Source organism: Aegilops tauschii, chromosome 5, assembly GCF_002575655.3.
Source record: "Aegilops tauschii subsp. strangulata cultivar AL8/78 chromosome 5, Aet v6.0, whole genome shotgun sequence".
Classification (NCBI taxonomy): Eukaryota; Viridiplantae; Streptophyta; class Magnoliopsida; order Poales; family Poaceae; genus Aegilops; species Aegilops tauschii.
Genome location: NC_053039.3, coordinates 267,038,786 through 267,055,276, shown reverse-complemented (window position 1 = coordinate 267,055,276; position 16,491 = coordinate 267,038,786). Strand labels below are relative to the sequence as shown.

The 16,491-nt window shown below is 47.8% G+C and overlaps 1 protein-coding gene across 1 annotated transcript; it reads left to right on the top strand.

The window, feature by feature from the left end:
- The first annotated feature begins 290 nt into the window (after window positions 1–290).
- On the top strand, window positions 291–2,823 carry LOC109763440 (enoyl-[acyl-carrier-protein] reductase, mitochondrial). The gene is made up of 9 exons (XM_020322287.4): window positions 291–513; window positions 601–836; window positions 927–1,070; window positions 1,168–1,270; window positions 1,432–1,531; window positions 1,815–1,891; window positions 1,969–2,047; window positions 2,287–2,405; window positions 2,496–2,823. Exons 1-9 carry the CDS (start codon window positions 365–367, stop codon window positions 2,587–2,589), a joined length of 1,101 nt encoding a protein of 366 aa, XP_020177876.1. The 5' UTR covers window positions 291–364; the 3' UTR covers window positions 2,590–2,823.
- The last annotated feature ends 13,668 nt before the right edge of the window (window positions 2,824–16,491 follow it).

Genomic DNA, 16,491 nt, shown 5'->3' with positions numbered 1-16,491 from the left:
TCCTGGCGGGTGACTCTAAGGTCTATATCCTCAACAAATAGCGAAGTTTAGTTTTGATAATAGGTCAGATGTTTTTCTTTGTAATAGTTTTTCACCCTGCATGACGGATACTGTAAGAAATGATTGTATTAATCTATTTTAAGTTTTAATATATGGGTTTTTTTCAAAAAGAAATCTGACATCAGATTTTTAGTTCTTTTTAGGTGTCAGATTTGTATTTTTTTAGGTGTCAGATTTGTAGTGGAATCAAAAAAGGACCAGCAAGTGTATTACTGTATTACTGGGCTGACTTGGGTTGGGCTGGGCTGGGCATGATTGAGATTTGCTTTAGAGACCTCTAGAGAAACCCCGGCACCCCGTAGCAATGGCGTCGGCACTCCGCCTGATGCCGTCGACGGCGACGCGCCTCCGCTTTCGTCCCCGCCTCTCTTTCTCAACCGCTGCGTCGCTCTTCTCACCGCCCTCCAAGGCCGTCCTCTACGACCAACACGGCCCGCCCGACCAAGTCCTCAGGTATCGATCTCTCTTCCGCACTGGCTAGATCACCATACGCCGAGCAATAGCATTAATCCTCCAATTTAACGCCACAATCTTGCCAAGGGTGGAGGATGTGCCACCGGTGGAACTCGGGGAGCGCGGCGTCTGCGTGAAGATGTTAGCCGCACCCATCAACCCCTCCGACATCAACCGCGTCCAGGGCGTCTACCCCGTCAGGCCTCCCCTCCCCGCCGCCGTCGCTGGGTACGAGGGCGTCGCCCAGGTCCACGCCGTTGGCCCCGCCGTCACCCGCCCCCTCTCCCCCGGCGACTGGGTCATCCCTTCCCCGCCCTCCTTCGGTCTCCTTCTCTCCCTGTCCTGCCTCACTTTGTTTTTCCTCGGGCTCGCTCCCTCCCTGAATTGGATGGAATTCGTTGGTTGCGGTGCAGGAACATGGCAGACCTACATTGTGAAGCCGGAAGATGTGTGGCACAAGGTCCGTGACGATGTTCCGGTGGAATACGCTGCCACTGTCACGGTCAACCCCTTGACAGCGCTCAGGATGCTGCAGGACTTTGTGAAACTCAAACCTGGTGAGCATGTTTCACCCTTGTCATCCATTTTTGCCACCTTGCTTGCTTCCCTTAGCATGCCCTCTCATGCCATGGCATCCATTATTTGCTATATTAGGTGATGCTGTTGTCCAGAACGGCTCGACCAGCATCGTTGGTCAGTGTGTTATTCAGCTCGCCAAAGTGCAGGGAATTCGCACCATCAACATCATAAGGGACAGGTAAACCAACTTGGGAACAAAAAAGATAGTTAAATACAGCTGCTGTCAGCATTTGCTGCATGATCATGATAATTTGCTTAATATGGTGCTCTACTTTCAAGTTGTTTTATATTTCTTATCCATATTACTTGCTTCATTCATCTGTAACTGAATTGTTGTAGGCCTGGGTCAGAAGAAGCAAAAGAGAAACTTAAACAGCTTGGTGCAGATGAGGTCTTCACCAAAAGTCAGCTAGATGTAAAGAATGTCAAGAGCTTGCTGGTACTGCTCTGCAGCCTGCATTTCTCACCTTATCATCTGTGAAATTCTTTTGTTTCAAACCAAAGTGTTTTTCTGACCTAGGAAGGTAAAACAACCTGTTGCTGTTAAAACAAATTATTAGTCATGGTAAAGTGTAATGAGCCCTACAGAACTCAAATCGTGAGTTTGAATAGAAGTTATTGTTTATGCTGAGGTGCAACCATGCAGGTTCCAGTTTGTTTATCTATAAGAGGACTTCGACCATTTCCTTATGTTGGTGCAATTTTGGTTTCTGTCATGTTAGGGCGCTTTACCAGAACCTGCATTAGGATTTAACTGCGTTGGAGGAAATGCTGCATCTTTGATACTGAAGTTATTAAGGTGACGCTGTTAAACTGGATGAACATCCAATTTGAAATTTGTCATTTTGCATAACTAGCTATAACCCTTATCTTTAGGCAAGGAGGCACCATGGTGACATATGGCGGAATGTCCAAGAAACCTGTGACTGTTTCTACTTCGTCTTTCATATTTAAGGTCAGCCCATCCTTTCCTACTTATGACTCTACATATAATATGTTTGGCGGCTCTAAACATTTCTACCTTTTGAGAATTACTTTGTGCGTTAGAAGTATTAGTCTGGAATGCCTCGTAAAGTGCTGGATTATTATGTAACAATCGTACATCAAAGTTTGAAGAAATGATATCGTTTCATGCTGCTATGTGTCGGGTTGTTTCTCCTGTCAATTCTTTGACAAGATCCGATGCCTTGACAGGATCTTTCCCTCAGAGGGTTCTGGCTACAGAAGTGGATGAATTCGGACAAGTCAGAGGAATGTAGAACAATGATAGACTACCTCTTGGGCCTTGTGCATGAAGGCAAACTTAAATATGAGTATGTATCTTGAACTAACCCTGGGTCTTAAACGGCCATACACTTCCTATCGAGAAATGAATGAATGCTTTGAAACATTTTTGGCTACAGGATGGAGTTGACCCCCTTCAGCGAGTTCAACATGGCTCTTGATAAGGCCCTTGGAAAACACGGAAGCCAGCCAAAGCAGGTTCTTAGGTTCTGATAAGATGATGACGAGGTAGCTAGTATTGTGTTGGCCCTGGTGCAAATATTTGTATGGTCGTATCACTTGTGTGCATGCGTGTGTGTAGTTACTAGTTAGTGGTTGAGAGTTTTTTGGTTAGCTATGAACTATGGTTATCCTGGGCAATAAAAATATAAATTCTATACCACAAGATATATGATTGTATTCAAGTTCGAAAGAAGTAAACCTGGACCGAAGAAGTTCAGTTCCTTCTATGTGTGTGACCCAAGAGTCAACTTTAATTGAAAAAAAGGGATATGATTGTCTTATAGTTGGAGAAATTTGTAAGTTAGTGACAACTAGTACATCATTTTGTGCCAGCAGTAGGTTTTAGAGGTATCGATTTGCTTGAACCATCAGAAAAATAATTGTGAAACAAACGGAATCACATTCTTATCTTCCAAGAGAGGGATATTTGGAGTTGTGGCACCATTTTCCCCTCTACCACGTTTATATGTACCTTCTAAATTCATGGGAAGTCAAGCGCAAATGGTTGGATGCAGTGTGCGGCTATGTGTTCGTCTGCTTATGAATTACTACCTTCGTCCGGTTTATTAGTTCATATTTTGTGCTAAACTTTGACCTTAAATTTGATTAACAAATTATAAATTATATGTCAAGAAATTATTTTACTCCCTCCAATGCATATTACTTGCGCTCAAACGGATATATCTAGCACTGAAATACGTCTAGATACATCCGGTTTAACGAAACAACTTATATGAATCGGAGGGAGTAGTAGATTTATTAAAGAAGTTTCCAATGATACATTTTCGGTTAAATATAAATTAAATTTTGCTACTTAAATATGATCAAACTTTAACCCAAAATGCGAGAGAGACTAATAAACCCGGGCGTAGGTAGTATAAACTTCCTTCTTATGAACTTATGTTGAGGCTCGGTGGATTGGTTGTAATTTCTTTTATTTTAAAGTTGTTTCCATGGTTATGTTTACAAGTTTTTCTAGAAGTACAACGCGCACGCACAAGCAACCCTGGCAAACTGCACATCGGAGTCGTGGGCCTTCAAGGTCGATGAAGTCACTACATGTGACAGTTGAAAAGCATTTCATCTTGCTGGTGTTAAATTTGGGGTTTGAACCTACTGGATTGGATACAACCACACTCCTAATCATACAATCACAAGTTAGTTCTAACCCTATTAGTTACTTGTATGATTGTTTCTATCCGAAAACCCTCCTACCCGAAAAAACCTGCCGCGCGAAGCGGTTGTGCGCATTCTGTCGGTCGGTGCCGCTTTATAGTGAACGTGACTCCACGGCATTGATGTCGGTCAGAGCGATGCGACCGGACAAGCGGGTGGTGCCGCTTCAATGTAGATGGCGACCGAATAGCCTACTCCGGCCGTTGCGTCGCATTGAAGCTGGCTTCCAGTCCCTTCGCCTGGCCGCCACGCCTATTTAAGTCGTGCTCCAGCGCTGCCCACATTCCATCTCTCCAAACTCGTTCTCTCCACGCCCATCCGCCTCTCGTAATCTTCAAACTCCTCCTTCTCTCACACATCCACCATGCTCAAGTCATGGTTCTCCACGCTAGCAGGCGACGATGGCTCCGGATCTCCCTTCGGATCTTGCCACCGCCGCCGTCAATCTCCAGGGCCCTCAAGCTCCACAGTCGTTGACTCCTCCGATAAGGAGATTGTCTCCTCCGGCGACGAGGAGGACCAGGTGCCATCGTCGTAGCCGCGCCTCCTCTTGGAGGCCGCAACCACAGACGAAGGGTTTTTGCAGCAGATAGAGTTGTTGACGGAGCGGTCGCTCCGAGAACCTGGTCCGGCGCCATCCTCGCCGTCTCCAGCACGCGTGATGGATGAGCCGCCCTCGTCACCGTCAGCATGCGTGACGGATGAGTCGCCCTCGCCGTCGTGCTTCCGCGTGAAGCAGGAGCCGGCGTCTCCGTCGCATTAAGGTGATCCGGCGTCCCCCCACGCAATTGCGGCGTCCAGATCGGGTGCTGCATGAAGGATGAGCCGCCCTCGCCGCCACACAGCCATTATGCCAAGATTGATGGGCATTTGTGTTGGAAATATGCCCTAGAGGCAATAATAAAATGGTTATTATTATATTTCCTTGTTCATGATAATTGTCTATTGTCCATGCTATAATTGTGTTATCCGGAAATCGTAATACATGTGTGAACACATAGACCATAACATGTCCCTAGTGAGCCTCTAGTTGACTCGCTCGTTGATCAATAGATGGTTACGGTTTCCTGACCATGGACATTGGATGTCATTGATAACGGGATCACATCATTAGGAGAATAATGTGATGGACAAGACCCAATCCTAAGCACAACACTAGATCGTGTAGTTCGTTTGCTAAAGCTTTTCTAATGTCAAGTATCATTTCCTTAGACCATGAGATCGTGCAACTCCCGGATACCGTAGGAATGCTTTGGGTGTACCAAACGTCACAACGTAACTGGGTGGCTATAAAGGTGCACTACAGGTATCTCCGAAAGTGTCTGTTGGGTTGGCACGGATCGAGACTGGGATTTGTCACTCCGTATGACGGAGAGGTATCTTTTGGCCCACTCGGTAATGCATCATCATAATGAGCTCAATGTGACTAAGTAGTTAGTCGCGGGATCATGCATTACGGAACGAGTAAAGTGACTTGCCGGTAACGAGATTGAACGAGGTATTGGGATACCGACGATCGAATCTCGGGCAAGTAACGTACTGATTGACAAAGGGAATTGTGTACGGGATTGCTTGAATCCTCGACATCGTGGTTCATCCGATGAGATCATCGTGGAACGTGTGGGAGCCAACATGGGTATCCAGATCCCGCTGTTGGTTATTGGCTAGAGAGGTGTCTCGGTCATGTCTGCATGATTCCCGAACCCGTAGGGTCTACACACTTAAGGTTCGATGATGCTAGGGTTATAAGGAAGGTTTGTATGTGATTACCGAATGTTGTTCGGAGTCCCGGATGAGATCCCGGATGTCACGAGGTGTTCCGGAATGGTCCGGAGACGAAGATTTATATATGGGAAGTCCTTATTCGGTCGCCGGAATTGTTCGGGGGTATATCGGTATTGTACCGGGACCACCGAAAGGGTTCCGGGGGTCCACCGGGAGGGTCCACCTTCCCCGGAGGGCCCTATGGGCTGAATATAGAGGGGAACCAGCCCCTAGGTGGGCTGGGCGCCAAACCCCCCTAGGGCCCATGCGCCTAGGGTTGGGGGAAACCCTGGAGGGGGCGCCCCCTTGGCTTGGGGGGCAAGCCTTCCCCCTTGGTCGCCGCCCCCCATCTAGATCCATCTGGAGGGGGCCGGCCCCCTCTCCCTTGCCCCTATAAATAGAGGGGGGTGGGAGGGCTGCAGCACCACATCCAAGGCGCAGCCCCTCCCCTCCCCAACACCTCTCCTCCTCCGCGTGTGCTTGGCGAAGCCCTGCCGGAGAACTGTCACTCCACCACCACCACGCCGTCGTGCTGCTGTTGGAGCCTTCTTCCTCAACCTCTCCCTCCTCCTTGCTGGATCAAGGCGCGAGAGACGTCACCGGGCTGCACGTGTGTTGAACGCGGAGGCACCGTTGTTCGGTGCTTGGATCGGATTCTGCCACGATCTGAATCGCTACGTGTACAACTCCCTCATCCGCGTTCTTGCAACGCTTCCGCATCGCGATCTGCAAAGGTATGAAGATGCACTCCTCTCTCGTTGCTAGTTACTCCATAGATTGATCTTGGTGATGCGTAGAATTTTTTTTAATTTCTGCAACGATCCCCAACAGTGGCATCATGAGCTAGGTCTATGCGTAGTTTCTATGCACGTGTAGAACACAAGTTGTCGTGGGCGTCGATTTTGTCAATTTACTTGCCGTTACTAGTCTTATCTTGATTCGGCGGCATCGTGGGATGAAGCGGCCCGGACCGACCTTACACGTACGCTTACGTGAGACAGGTTCCACCGACTGACATGCACTAGTTGCATAAGGCGGCTAGCGGGTGTCTATCTCTCCCACTTTAGTCGGATCGGATTCGATGAAAAGGGTCCTTATGAAGGATAAATAGAAATTGGCATATCACGTTGTGGTTTTGGCGTAGGTAAGAAACGTTCTTGCTAGAAACCTGTAGCAGCCACGTAAAAATTTGCAACAACAATTAGAGGACGTCTAACTTGTTTTTGCAGCATGTGTCATGTGATGTGATATGGCCAGAAGAATGTGATGAATGATATATGTGATGTATGAGATTGATCATGTTCTTGTAATAGGAATCACGACTTGCATGTCGATGAGTATGACAACCGGCAGGAGCCATAGGAGTTGTCTTAATTTATTTATGATCTGCGTGTCAACTGAAACGTCATGTAATTACTTTACTTTATTGCTAACCGTTAGCCATAGTAGTAGAAGTAATAGTTGGCGAGACAACTTCATGAAGACACGATGATGGAGATCATGGTGTCATGCCGGTGACAATGATGAACATGGCGCCCTGAAGATGGAGATCAAAAGGAGCAAAATGATATTGGCCATATCATGTCACTATTTGATTGCATGTGATGTTTATCATGTTTTACATCTTATTTGCTTAGAACGACGGTAGCATAAATAAGATGATCCCTCGCTAAAATTTCAAGAAAGTGTTCCCCCTAACTGTGCACCGTTGCGAAGGTTCGTTGTTCCGAAGCACCACGTGATGATCGGGTGTGATAGGTTCTAACGTTCGCATACAACGGGTGTAAGCCAGATTTACACACGCAATACACTTAGGTTGACTTGACGAGCCTAGCATGTACAGACATGGCCTCGGAACACAAGAGACCGAAAGGTCGAACATGAGTCGTATAGCAGATACGATCAACATGAAGATGTTCACCGATGATGACTAGTCCGTCTCACGTGATGATCGGACATGGCCTAGTTGACTCGGATCATGTATCACTTAGATGACTAGAGGGATGTCTGTCTGAGTGGGAGTTCATTAATAATTTGATTAGATGAACTTAATTATCATGAACTTAGTCTAAAATCTTTACAATATGTCTTGTAGATCAAATGACCCACGCTAATGTCAACCTCAACTTCAACGCGTTCCTAGAGAAAACCAAGCTGAAAGACGATGGTAGCAACTATACGGACTGGGTCCGGAACTTGAGGATCATCCTCATAGCTGCCAAGAAAGCATATGTCCTTGAAGCACCGCTAGGTGAAGCACCCGTCCCAGCAAACCAACACGTTATGAACGCCTGGCAAACACGTGTTGATGATTACTCCCTGGTTCAGTGCGGCATGCTTTACAGCTTAGAACCGGGGCTCCAAAAGCGTTTCGAGCAGCACGGAGCATATGAGATGTTCTAAGAGCTGAAAATGGTTTTCCAAGCTCATGCCCGGGTCGAGAGATATGAAGTCTCCGACAAGTTCTACAGTTGTAAGATGGAGGAGAATAGTTCCATCAGCGAACACATACTCAAAATGTCTGGGTTGCACAACTGCTTGTCTCAGCTGGGAGTTAACCTCCCGGATGACGCGGTCGTTGACAGAATCCTTCAGTCGCTCCCACCTAGCTACAAGAGCTTTGTGATGAACTTCAATATGCAGGGGATGGAAAAGACCATTCCTGAGGTATATTCAATGCTGAAATCAGCGGAGGTGGAGATCAAAAAGGAACATCAAGTGTTGATGGTGAATAAAACCACTAAGTTCAAGAAAGGCAAGGGTAAGAAGAACTTCAAGAAAGACGGCAAGGGAGTTGCCGCGCCCGGTAAGCAAGCTGCCGGGAAGAAGACAAAGAATGGACCCAAGCCTGAGTGCTTTTATTGCAAGAGAAACGATCACTGGAAGCGGAACTGCCCCAAGTACTTAGCGGATAAGAAGGCCGGCAATACCAAAGGTATATATGATATACATGTTATTGATGTGTACCTAACCAGCGCTCGTAGTAGCTCCTGGGTATTTGATACCGGTGCGGTTGCTCATATTTGTAACTCAAAGCAGGAGCTGCGGAATAAGCGGAGACTCACGAAGGACGAGGTGACGATGCGCGTCGGGAATGGTTCCAAGGTCGATGTGATCGCCGTCGGCACGCTACCTCTACATTTACCTACGGGATTAGTTTTAAACCTCAACAATTGTTATTTAGTGCCAGCTTTGAGCATGAACATTGTATCTGGATCTCGTTTGATGCGAGATGGCTACTCATTTAAATCCGAGAATAATGGTTGTTCTATTTATATGAGAGATATGTTTTATGGTCATGCCCCGCTGGTCAATGGTTTATTCTTAATGAATCTCGAATGTGATGTTACACATATTCATAGTGTGAATGCCAAGAAAATGTAAGATTGATAATGATAGTCCCACATACTTGTGGCACTGCCGCCTTGGTCACATTGGTGTCAAACGCATGAAGAAACTCCATGCAGATGGACTTTTGGAGTCTCTTGATTATGAACCATTTGACACGTGCGAACCATGCCTCATGGGCAAAATGACCAAGACTCCGTTCTCCGGAACAATGGAGCGAGCAACCAACTTATTAGAAATCATACATACTGATGTGTGCGGTCCAATGAGCGTTGAGGATCGCGGTGGCTATCGTTATGTTCTCACCCTCACTGATGACTTAAGTAGATATGGGTATGTCTACTTAATGAAACACAAGTCTGAGACCTTTGAAAAGTTCAAGGAATTTCAGAGTGAGGTTGAGAATCAACGTGACAGGAAAATAAAGTTCTTACGATCAGATCGTGGAGGGGAATATTTGAGTCACGAATTTGGCACACACTTAAGGAAATGTGGAATTGTTTCACAACTCACGCCGCCTGGAACACCTCTGCGTATTGGTGTGTCCGAACGTCGTAATCGCACTCTATTGGATATGGTGCGATCTATGATGTCTCTTACCGATCTACCGCTATCATTTTGGGGTTATGCTTTAGAGACTGCCGCATTCACTTTAAATAGGGCTCCGTCGAAATCCGTTGAGACGACACCGTATGAATTATGGTTTGGAAAGAAACCTAAGCTGTCGTTTCTTAAAGTTTGGGGATGCGATGCTTATGTCAAGAAACTTCAACCTGAAAAGCTCGAACCCAAGTCGGAAAAATGCGTCTTCATAGGATACCCTAAGGAAACCATTGGGTATACCTTCTACCTCAGATCCGAAGGCAAGATCTTCGTTGCCAAGAACGGGTCCTTTCTGGAGAAAGAGTTTCTCTCGAAAGAAGTAAGTGGGAGGAAAGTGGAACTTGATGAGATGATCCCTCTCGAACCAGAAAGTAGCGCAACCCAAGAAAATGTTTCTGTGGTGCCTGCACCGACTAGAGAGGAAGTTAATGATGACGATCATGATCAAGTTACCAATGAACTTCGTAGGTCCACAAGGACACGTTCCGCACCAGAGTGGTACGGCAACCCTGTCTTGGAAATCATGTTGTTGGACAACGGTGAACCTTCGAACTATGAAGACGCAATGGCGGGCCCAGATTCCAACAAATGGCTTGAAGCCATGCAATCCGAGATAGGATCCATGTATGAAAACAAAGTATGGACTTTGACAGACTTGCCCGATGATCGGCGAGCGATAGAAAATAAATGGATCTTTAAGAAGAAGACGGACGCGGATGGAAATGTTACCATCTATAAAGCTCGACTTGTCGCTAAGGGTTATTGACAAGTTCAAGGAGTTGACTACGATGAGACCTTCTCACTCGTAGCGAAGCTGAAGTCCGTCCGAATCATGTTAGCAATTGCCGCATTCTACGATTATGAGATATGGCAAATGGACGTCAAAACGGCATTCCTTAACGGCTTCCTTAAGGAAGAATTGTATATGATGCAGCCGGAAGGTTTTGTCGATCCTAAGAATGCTGACAAGGTGTGCAAGCTCCAGCGCTCAATCTATGGGCTGGTGCAGGCATCTCGGAGTTGGAACATTCGCTTTGATGAGATGATCAAAGCGTTTAGGTTTACACAGACTTATGGAGAAGCCTGTGTTTACAAGAAAGTGAGTGGGAGCTCCGTAGCATTTCTCATATTATATGTTGATGACATACTATTGATGGGAAATGATATAGAACTCTTGGAAAGCATAAAGGCCTACTTGAATAAGTGTTTTTCAATGAAGGACCTTGGAGAAGCTGCTTACATATTAGGCATCAAGATCTATAGAGATAGATCGAGACGCCTCATAGGTCTTTCACAAAGCACATACCTTGACAAGATATTGAAGAAGTTCAATATGGATCAGTCCAAGAAGGGGTTCTTGCCTGTATTGCAAGGTGTGAGATTGAGCACGGCTCAATGCCCGACCACGGCAGAAGATAGAGAAAAGATGAGTGTCATCCCCTATGCCTCGGCCATAGGGTCTATTATGTATGCCATGCTGTGTACCAGACCTGATGTAAACCTTGCCGTAAGTTTGGTAGGAAGGTACCAATGTAATCCCGGCATGGAACACTGGACAGCGGTCAAGAACATCCTGAAGTACCTGAAAAGGACTAAGGATATGTTTCTCGTTTATGGAGGTGACGAAGAGCTCGTCGTAAAGGGTTACGTCGATGCTAGCTTCGACACAGATCTGGATGACTCTAAGTCACAAACCGGATACGTGTATATTTTGAATGGTGGGGCAGTCAGCTGGTGCAGTTGCAAGCAAAGCGTCGTGGCAGGATCTACATGTGAAGCGGAGTACATGGCAGCCTCGGAGGCAGCACATGAAGCAATCTGGATGAAGGAGTTCATTGCCGACCTAGGAGTTATTCCCAATGCATCGGGGCCGATGACTCTCTTCTGTGACAACACTGGAGCTATTGCCCTTGCCAAGGAGCCCAGGTTTCACAAGAAGACCAGGCACATCAACCGTCGCTTCAACTCCATTCGTGAAAATGTTCAAAATGGAGACATAGATATTTGTAAAGTGCATACGGATTTGAATGTCGTAGATCCGTTGACTAAACCTCTTCCACGGGCGAAACATGATCAACACCAGAACTCTATGGGTGTACGATTCATCACAATGTAACTAGATTATTGACTCTAGTGCAAGTGGGAGACTGTTGGAAATATGCCCTAGAGGCAATAATAAAATGGTTATTATTATATTTCCTTGTTCATGATATTGTCTATTGTCCATGCTATAATTGTGTTATCCGGAAATCGTAATACATGTGTGAACACATAGACCATAACATGTCCCTAGTGAGCCTCTAGTTGACTAGCTCGTTGATCAATAGATGGTTACGGTTTCCTGACCATGGACATTGGATGTCATTGATAACAGGATCACATCATTAGGAGAATGATGTGATGGACAAGACCCAATCCTAAGCATAGCACTAGATCGTGTATTTCGTTTGCTAAAGCTTTTCTAATGTCAAGTATCATTTCCTTAGACCATGAGATCTGCAACTCCCGGATACCGTAGGAATGCTTTGGGTGTACCAAACGTCACAACGTAACTGGGTGGCTATAAAGGTGCACTACAAGTATCTCCGAAAGTGTCTGTTGGGTTGGCACGGATCGAGACTGGGATTTGTCACTCTGTATGATGGAGAGGTATCTCTGGGCCCACTCGGTAATGCATCATCATAATGAGCTCAATGTGACTAAGTAGTTAGTCGCGGGATCATGCATTACGGAATGAGTAAAGTGACTTGTCGGTAACGAGATTGAATGAGGTATTGGGATACCGACGATCGAATCTCGGGCAAGTAACGTACCGATTGACAAAGGGAATTGTGTACGGGATTGCTTGAATCCTCGACATTGTGGTTCATCCGATGAGATCATCGTGGAACGTGTGGGAGCCAACATGGGTATCCAGATCCCGCTGTTGGTTATTGGCTAGAGAGGTGTCTCGGTCATGTCTGCATGATTCCCGAACCCGTAGGGTCTACACACTTAAGGTTCGATGACGCTAGGGTTATAAGGAAGGTTTGTATGTGATTACCGAATGTTGTTCGGAGTCCCGGATGAGATCCCAGACGTCACGAGGAGTTCCGGAATGGTCCGGAGACGAGATTTATATATGGGAAGTCCTTATTCGGTCGCCGGAATTGTTCGGGGGTATATCGGTATTGTACCGGGACCACCGAAAGGGTTCCGGGGGTCCACCTTCCCCGGAGGGCCCTATGGGCTGAATATAGAGGGGAACCAACCCCTAGGTGGGCTGGGCGCCAAACCCCCCTAGGGCCCATGCGCCTAGGGTTGGGGGAAACCCTGGAGGGGGCGCCCCCCTTGGCTTGGGGGGCAAGCCTTCCCCCTTGGCCGCCGCCCCCCTCTAGATCCATCTGGAGGGGGCCGGCCCCCTCTCCCTTGCCCCTATAAATAGAGGGGGGTGGGTGGGAGGGCTGCAGCACCACATCCAAGGCGCATCCCCTCCCCTCCCCAACACCTCTCCTCCTCCGCGTGTGCTTGGCGAAACCCTGCCGGAGAACTGTCACTCCACCACCACCACGCCGTCGTGCTGCTGTTGGAGCCTTCTTCCTCAACCTCTCCCTCCTCCTTGCTGGATCAAGGCACGGGAGACGTCACCGGGCTGCACGTGTGTTGAACGCGGAGGCACCGTTGTTCGGTGCTTGGATCAGATTCTGCCGTGATCTGAATCGCTACGTGTACGACTCCCTCATCCGCGTTCTTGCAACGCTTCCACATCGCGATGTTTAAAGGTATGAAGATGCACTCCCCTCTCGTTGCTAGTAAACTCCATAGATTGATCTTGGTGATGCGTAGAATTTTTTTAATTTCTGCAACGATCCCCAACAATTTGAAATGATCGATACGGTTGACTAGAGGGGGAGTGAATAGGCAACTACCAATTTTTAAATTTTCTTAACAAATTAGGGTTAGCAACAAATAGGTTGTCTAGATATGCAACTGGGTGAGCAACCTATATGATTCTAGCAACACAAGCAACACAAGCAAGCAAATAATACAACACAAGTAAAGGGAAGAGATAACCACAAGTGGAGACGGTGGAGACAAGGATGTGTTACCGAAGTTCCTTCCCTTTGAGAGAAAGTACGTCTCCGTTGGAGCGGTGTGGAGGCACAATGCTCCCCGAGAAGCCACTAGGTCCACCGTATTCTCCTCACACCCTCACACAATGCGAGATGCCGTGATTCCACTAGTGGTGCCCTTGAAGGCGGCAACCGGACCTTTACAAACAAGGTTGGGGCTCTCTCCACAACCGAATTGGAGGCTCCCAACAACACCATGAAGCTTCACCGCAATGGAATGTGGCTCCGAGGTGACCTCAACCGTATAGGGTGCTCAAACACCCAAGAGTAACAAGATCCGCAAAGGATTAGTGGGGGGAATCAATTTTCTCTTGGTGGAAGTGTAGATCTAGGCCTTCTCAAGAAATCCCTAAAGAATCAACCAGTTTGATTAGCTAGGGAGAGAGATCGGGCAAGAATGACCATGTGTGCAACAATGGAACTTGGGGGAGGAAGAGGTAGTCAACTAGAAGAAAGATGACTCCTTTATATAGTGGGAGAAGAGATGACTCCTTTATATAGTGGGAGAAGAGATCCAACCGTTATGCTACCCATAGCCCGTGCATAAGTGGTAGTACCACTCAGGTGAGCGGTACTTCCGCTGGGACGGAAGTGCCGGCCACATAGTTAAAACTGAGCAAGTCAGGGGGACGGTAGTGCCGCCGGAGCGGTACTACCGCTCCCACTAGCGGTACTACCGCGTGATGTTGAACTGCAGCCGAAACTCGCGGGAGTAGGGGAGGGCAGGGCGGTAGTGCCGCCCTTGGCGGTACTACCGCCGGGGACTGTCGTTCTACTACCGCCCATGGAACAGACCTGTCCAAAACAAAGAAAATAAGCGGTACTAGCCAGTGGTTGTTCCGCTGGAGCAGTACTACCATGGCGAGCAGCAGTACTTTCGCTTAGCCTGCGAGCGCCTAGTAAGCCTGCGGTAGTTGAGAGGCAGTTAGCCCCGTAGTACTGCAGGAGCGGTACTACCGCGGCGTACTGCCGCTCTACTACTGCCCGTTTACAGAACCCTCAAATTAGGCGGAAGTAGGAGCTGCACTGCACAACGGCAGTACTGCTGGAGCGGGACTACCGTGGGGCACAGCGGTACTACCGCTTAGTCTGTTCTGACAAGATCAAACACAAAGGAGGGACAAGCTCAATTGTCGGGAAAGAACAAGGGTGCAAGGGAATAATGTACGTGTTGATTCCACCCAAACCTTTTCGAAGCGGACCCCTCTTAATAGTACGGTGTTCCTATGACTCAAGTCCACCGAAAAAGAAACGCAAGAAAAACACCGTCTTCATAAATATCCAGAGGAGTTCAAATCGTCTTGTGCCATACGATAAATTATCTGAAATGCTCAATGCACACAATTAGTCCGCAAATGCATTGACATCAATCACCAAAACCACTAAGGGAGAAATATGCCCTAACAACATTCGAATAGCCCGGTCCAAAGAAGGCATGATAGGTTAGTGGAGATGCCACCACGTACGCGTCCGACAGCCCAGTCCCACCCCAAAACCCTCTCCCATGTGAACGCACCTCCGCTCTTCGTGCCGCAATCATGCTAGTCCAGAGGGGCGCGATAGGTCACTGGAGCCGGCATTGAAGCTGCGCACCGGTTGAGAGCGCTTCCCATGTCGTGTCCTGGTCTCCGTGCCTGTTCAATGTCGGAGAGACGTGACTGAACAAGACGGGCGACTATCTAGCGCATTCAAACCAGTTGCCTGTCTGTCTGCCTGTCGGCATTAAACAGGGCGGCGACCGAGAAACCAACTCCAGCATCCGCATTGAAACAACCCATTCCTTGGCATGACCGGCACCCACTATTTATACGTTGCCATGTCCGACACGATCTGCACAACACCACGTCTGCTTCCTTTCCTCCTCTGTGCAACACCTTCGCCATGACCGCGAGCTCTAAAGTGATGTGGGAGAGCCTCTTGACTTAGTAGAAGCACGACTTGGCCCGCTAGCAGGCCTGTCGTGCGCGGCGGATAGAGGTTGGCTTGCCGACGATCTTGCTGGAGGTGAGTGACGGCGACCCGATGATGTAGGAGGCATTCGATGACGAGCCAATGCCCACACCTATCTATGTCGGCTTCACCATGGAGCAGGCGCATGTGCACTTCAACGCCGTAATGGCGAAGGAGCAGCCAAGATTGCCGATGTCGACGTTCCGGCAAGCGTAGGAGCAGTGCCGCTACAACCTCTCCCTTCCCGCGGAGGGCCAAATGTACGGCGAGTTCGTGAGCGAGGAGACTGTGGTGGCTATGGACTAGAACGCCCGACAGCTGTGGTTCGCCCCGGGCCGCTACGACAACGAGGTTGGCCCGTTCACGTCCATCGTGGACCTCACCTCCACCGACGACGTCCAGGCCATGGACTCCGACGAGGAAGAGTGAGACATGGAAGACGAAGGCGTATGTGTTTCATGTCTTACTCTTCCTCGCCGGTGACCCACAACTTCACTTCCCAGAGCTCACGGGTGGCAAAGATGCTGGACATGGGGAACAACAAGGACTTGGAGGACAAACACTGACGAAGATTTCGATTAGCTTAACTTCCAAATGCATTTGTTTAATTAAATATGTTGAAAATGTAATGAATGTTGTCCAATTTAAATGAAAATCATCCAGTTTGCATGAAAATCATCCGATTTGTTCAAATTCCGCTTGAAAATGTATGTGGATATTTGAGGTACATGGTTGAATGTCCGGCTCCTGTATCATTATCCGAACGCGTCCACGGATATATACCGTGTCTGTTTTAGAGGCCCGCGTTGAAGATGCGGTGAAGTGGGATTGAAATGGGTCGAGGGGGAGATTAAATGAAGTCAAAATCCCTATTGAGTATTGAACCCTTCCAACATCCGTGCATCTCGAGGACCCGCTTGTCATAAATTCACCGGCGGGG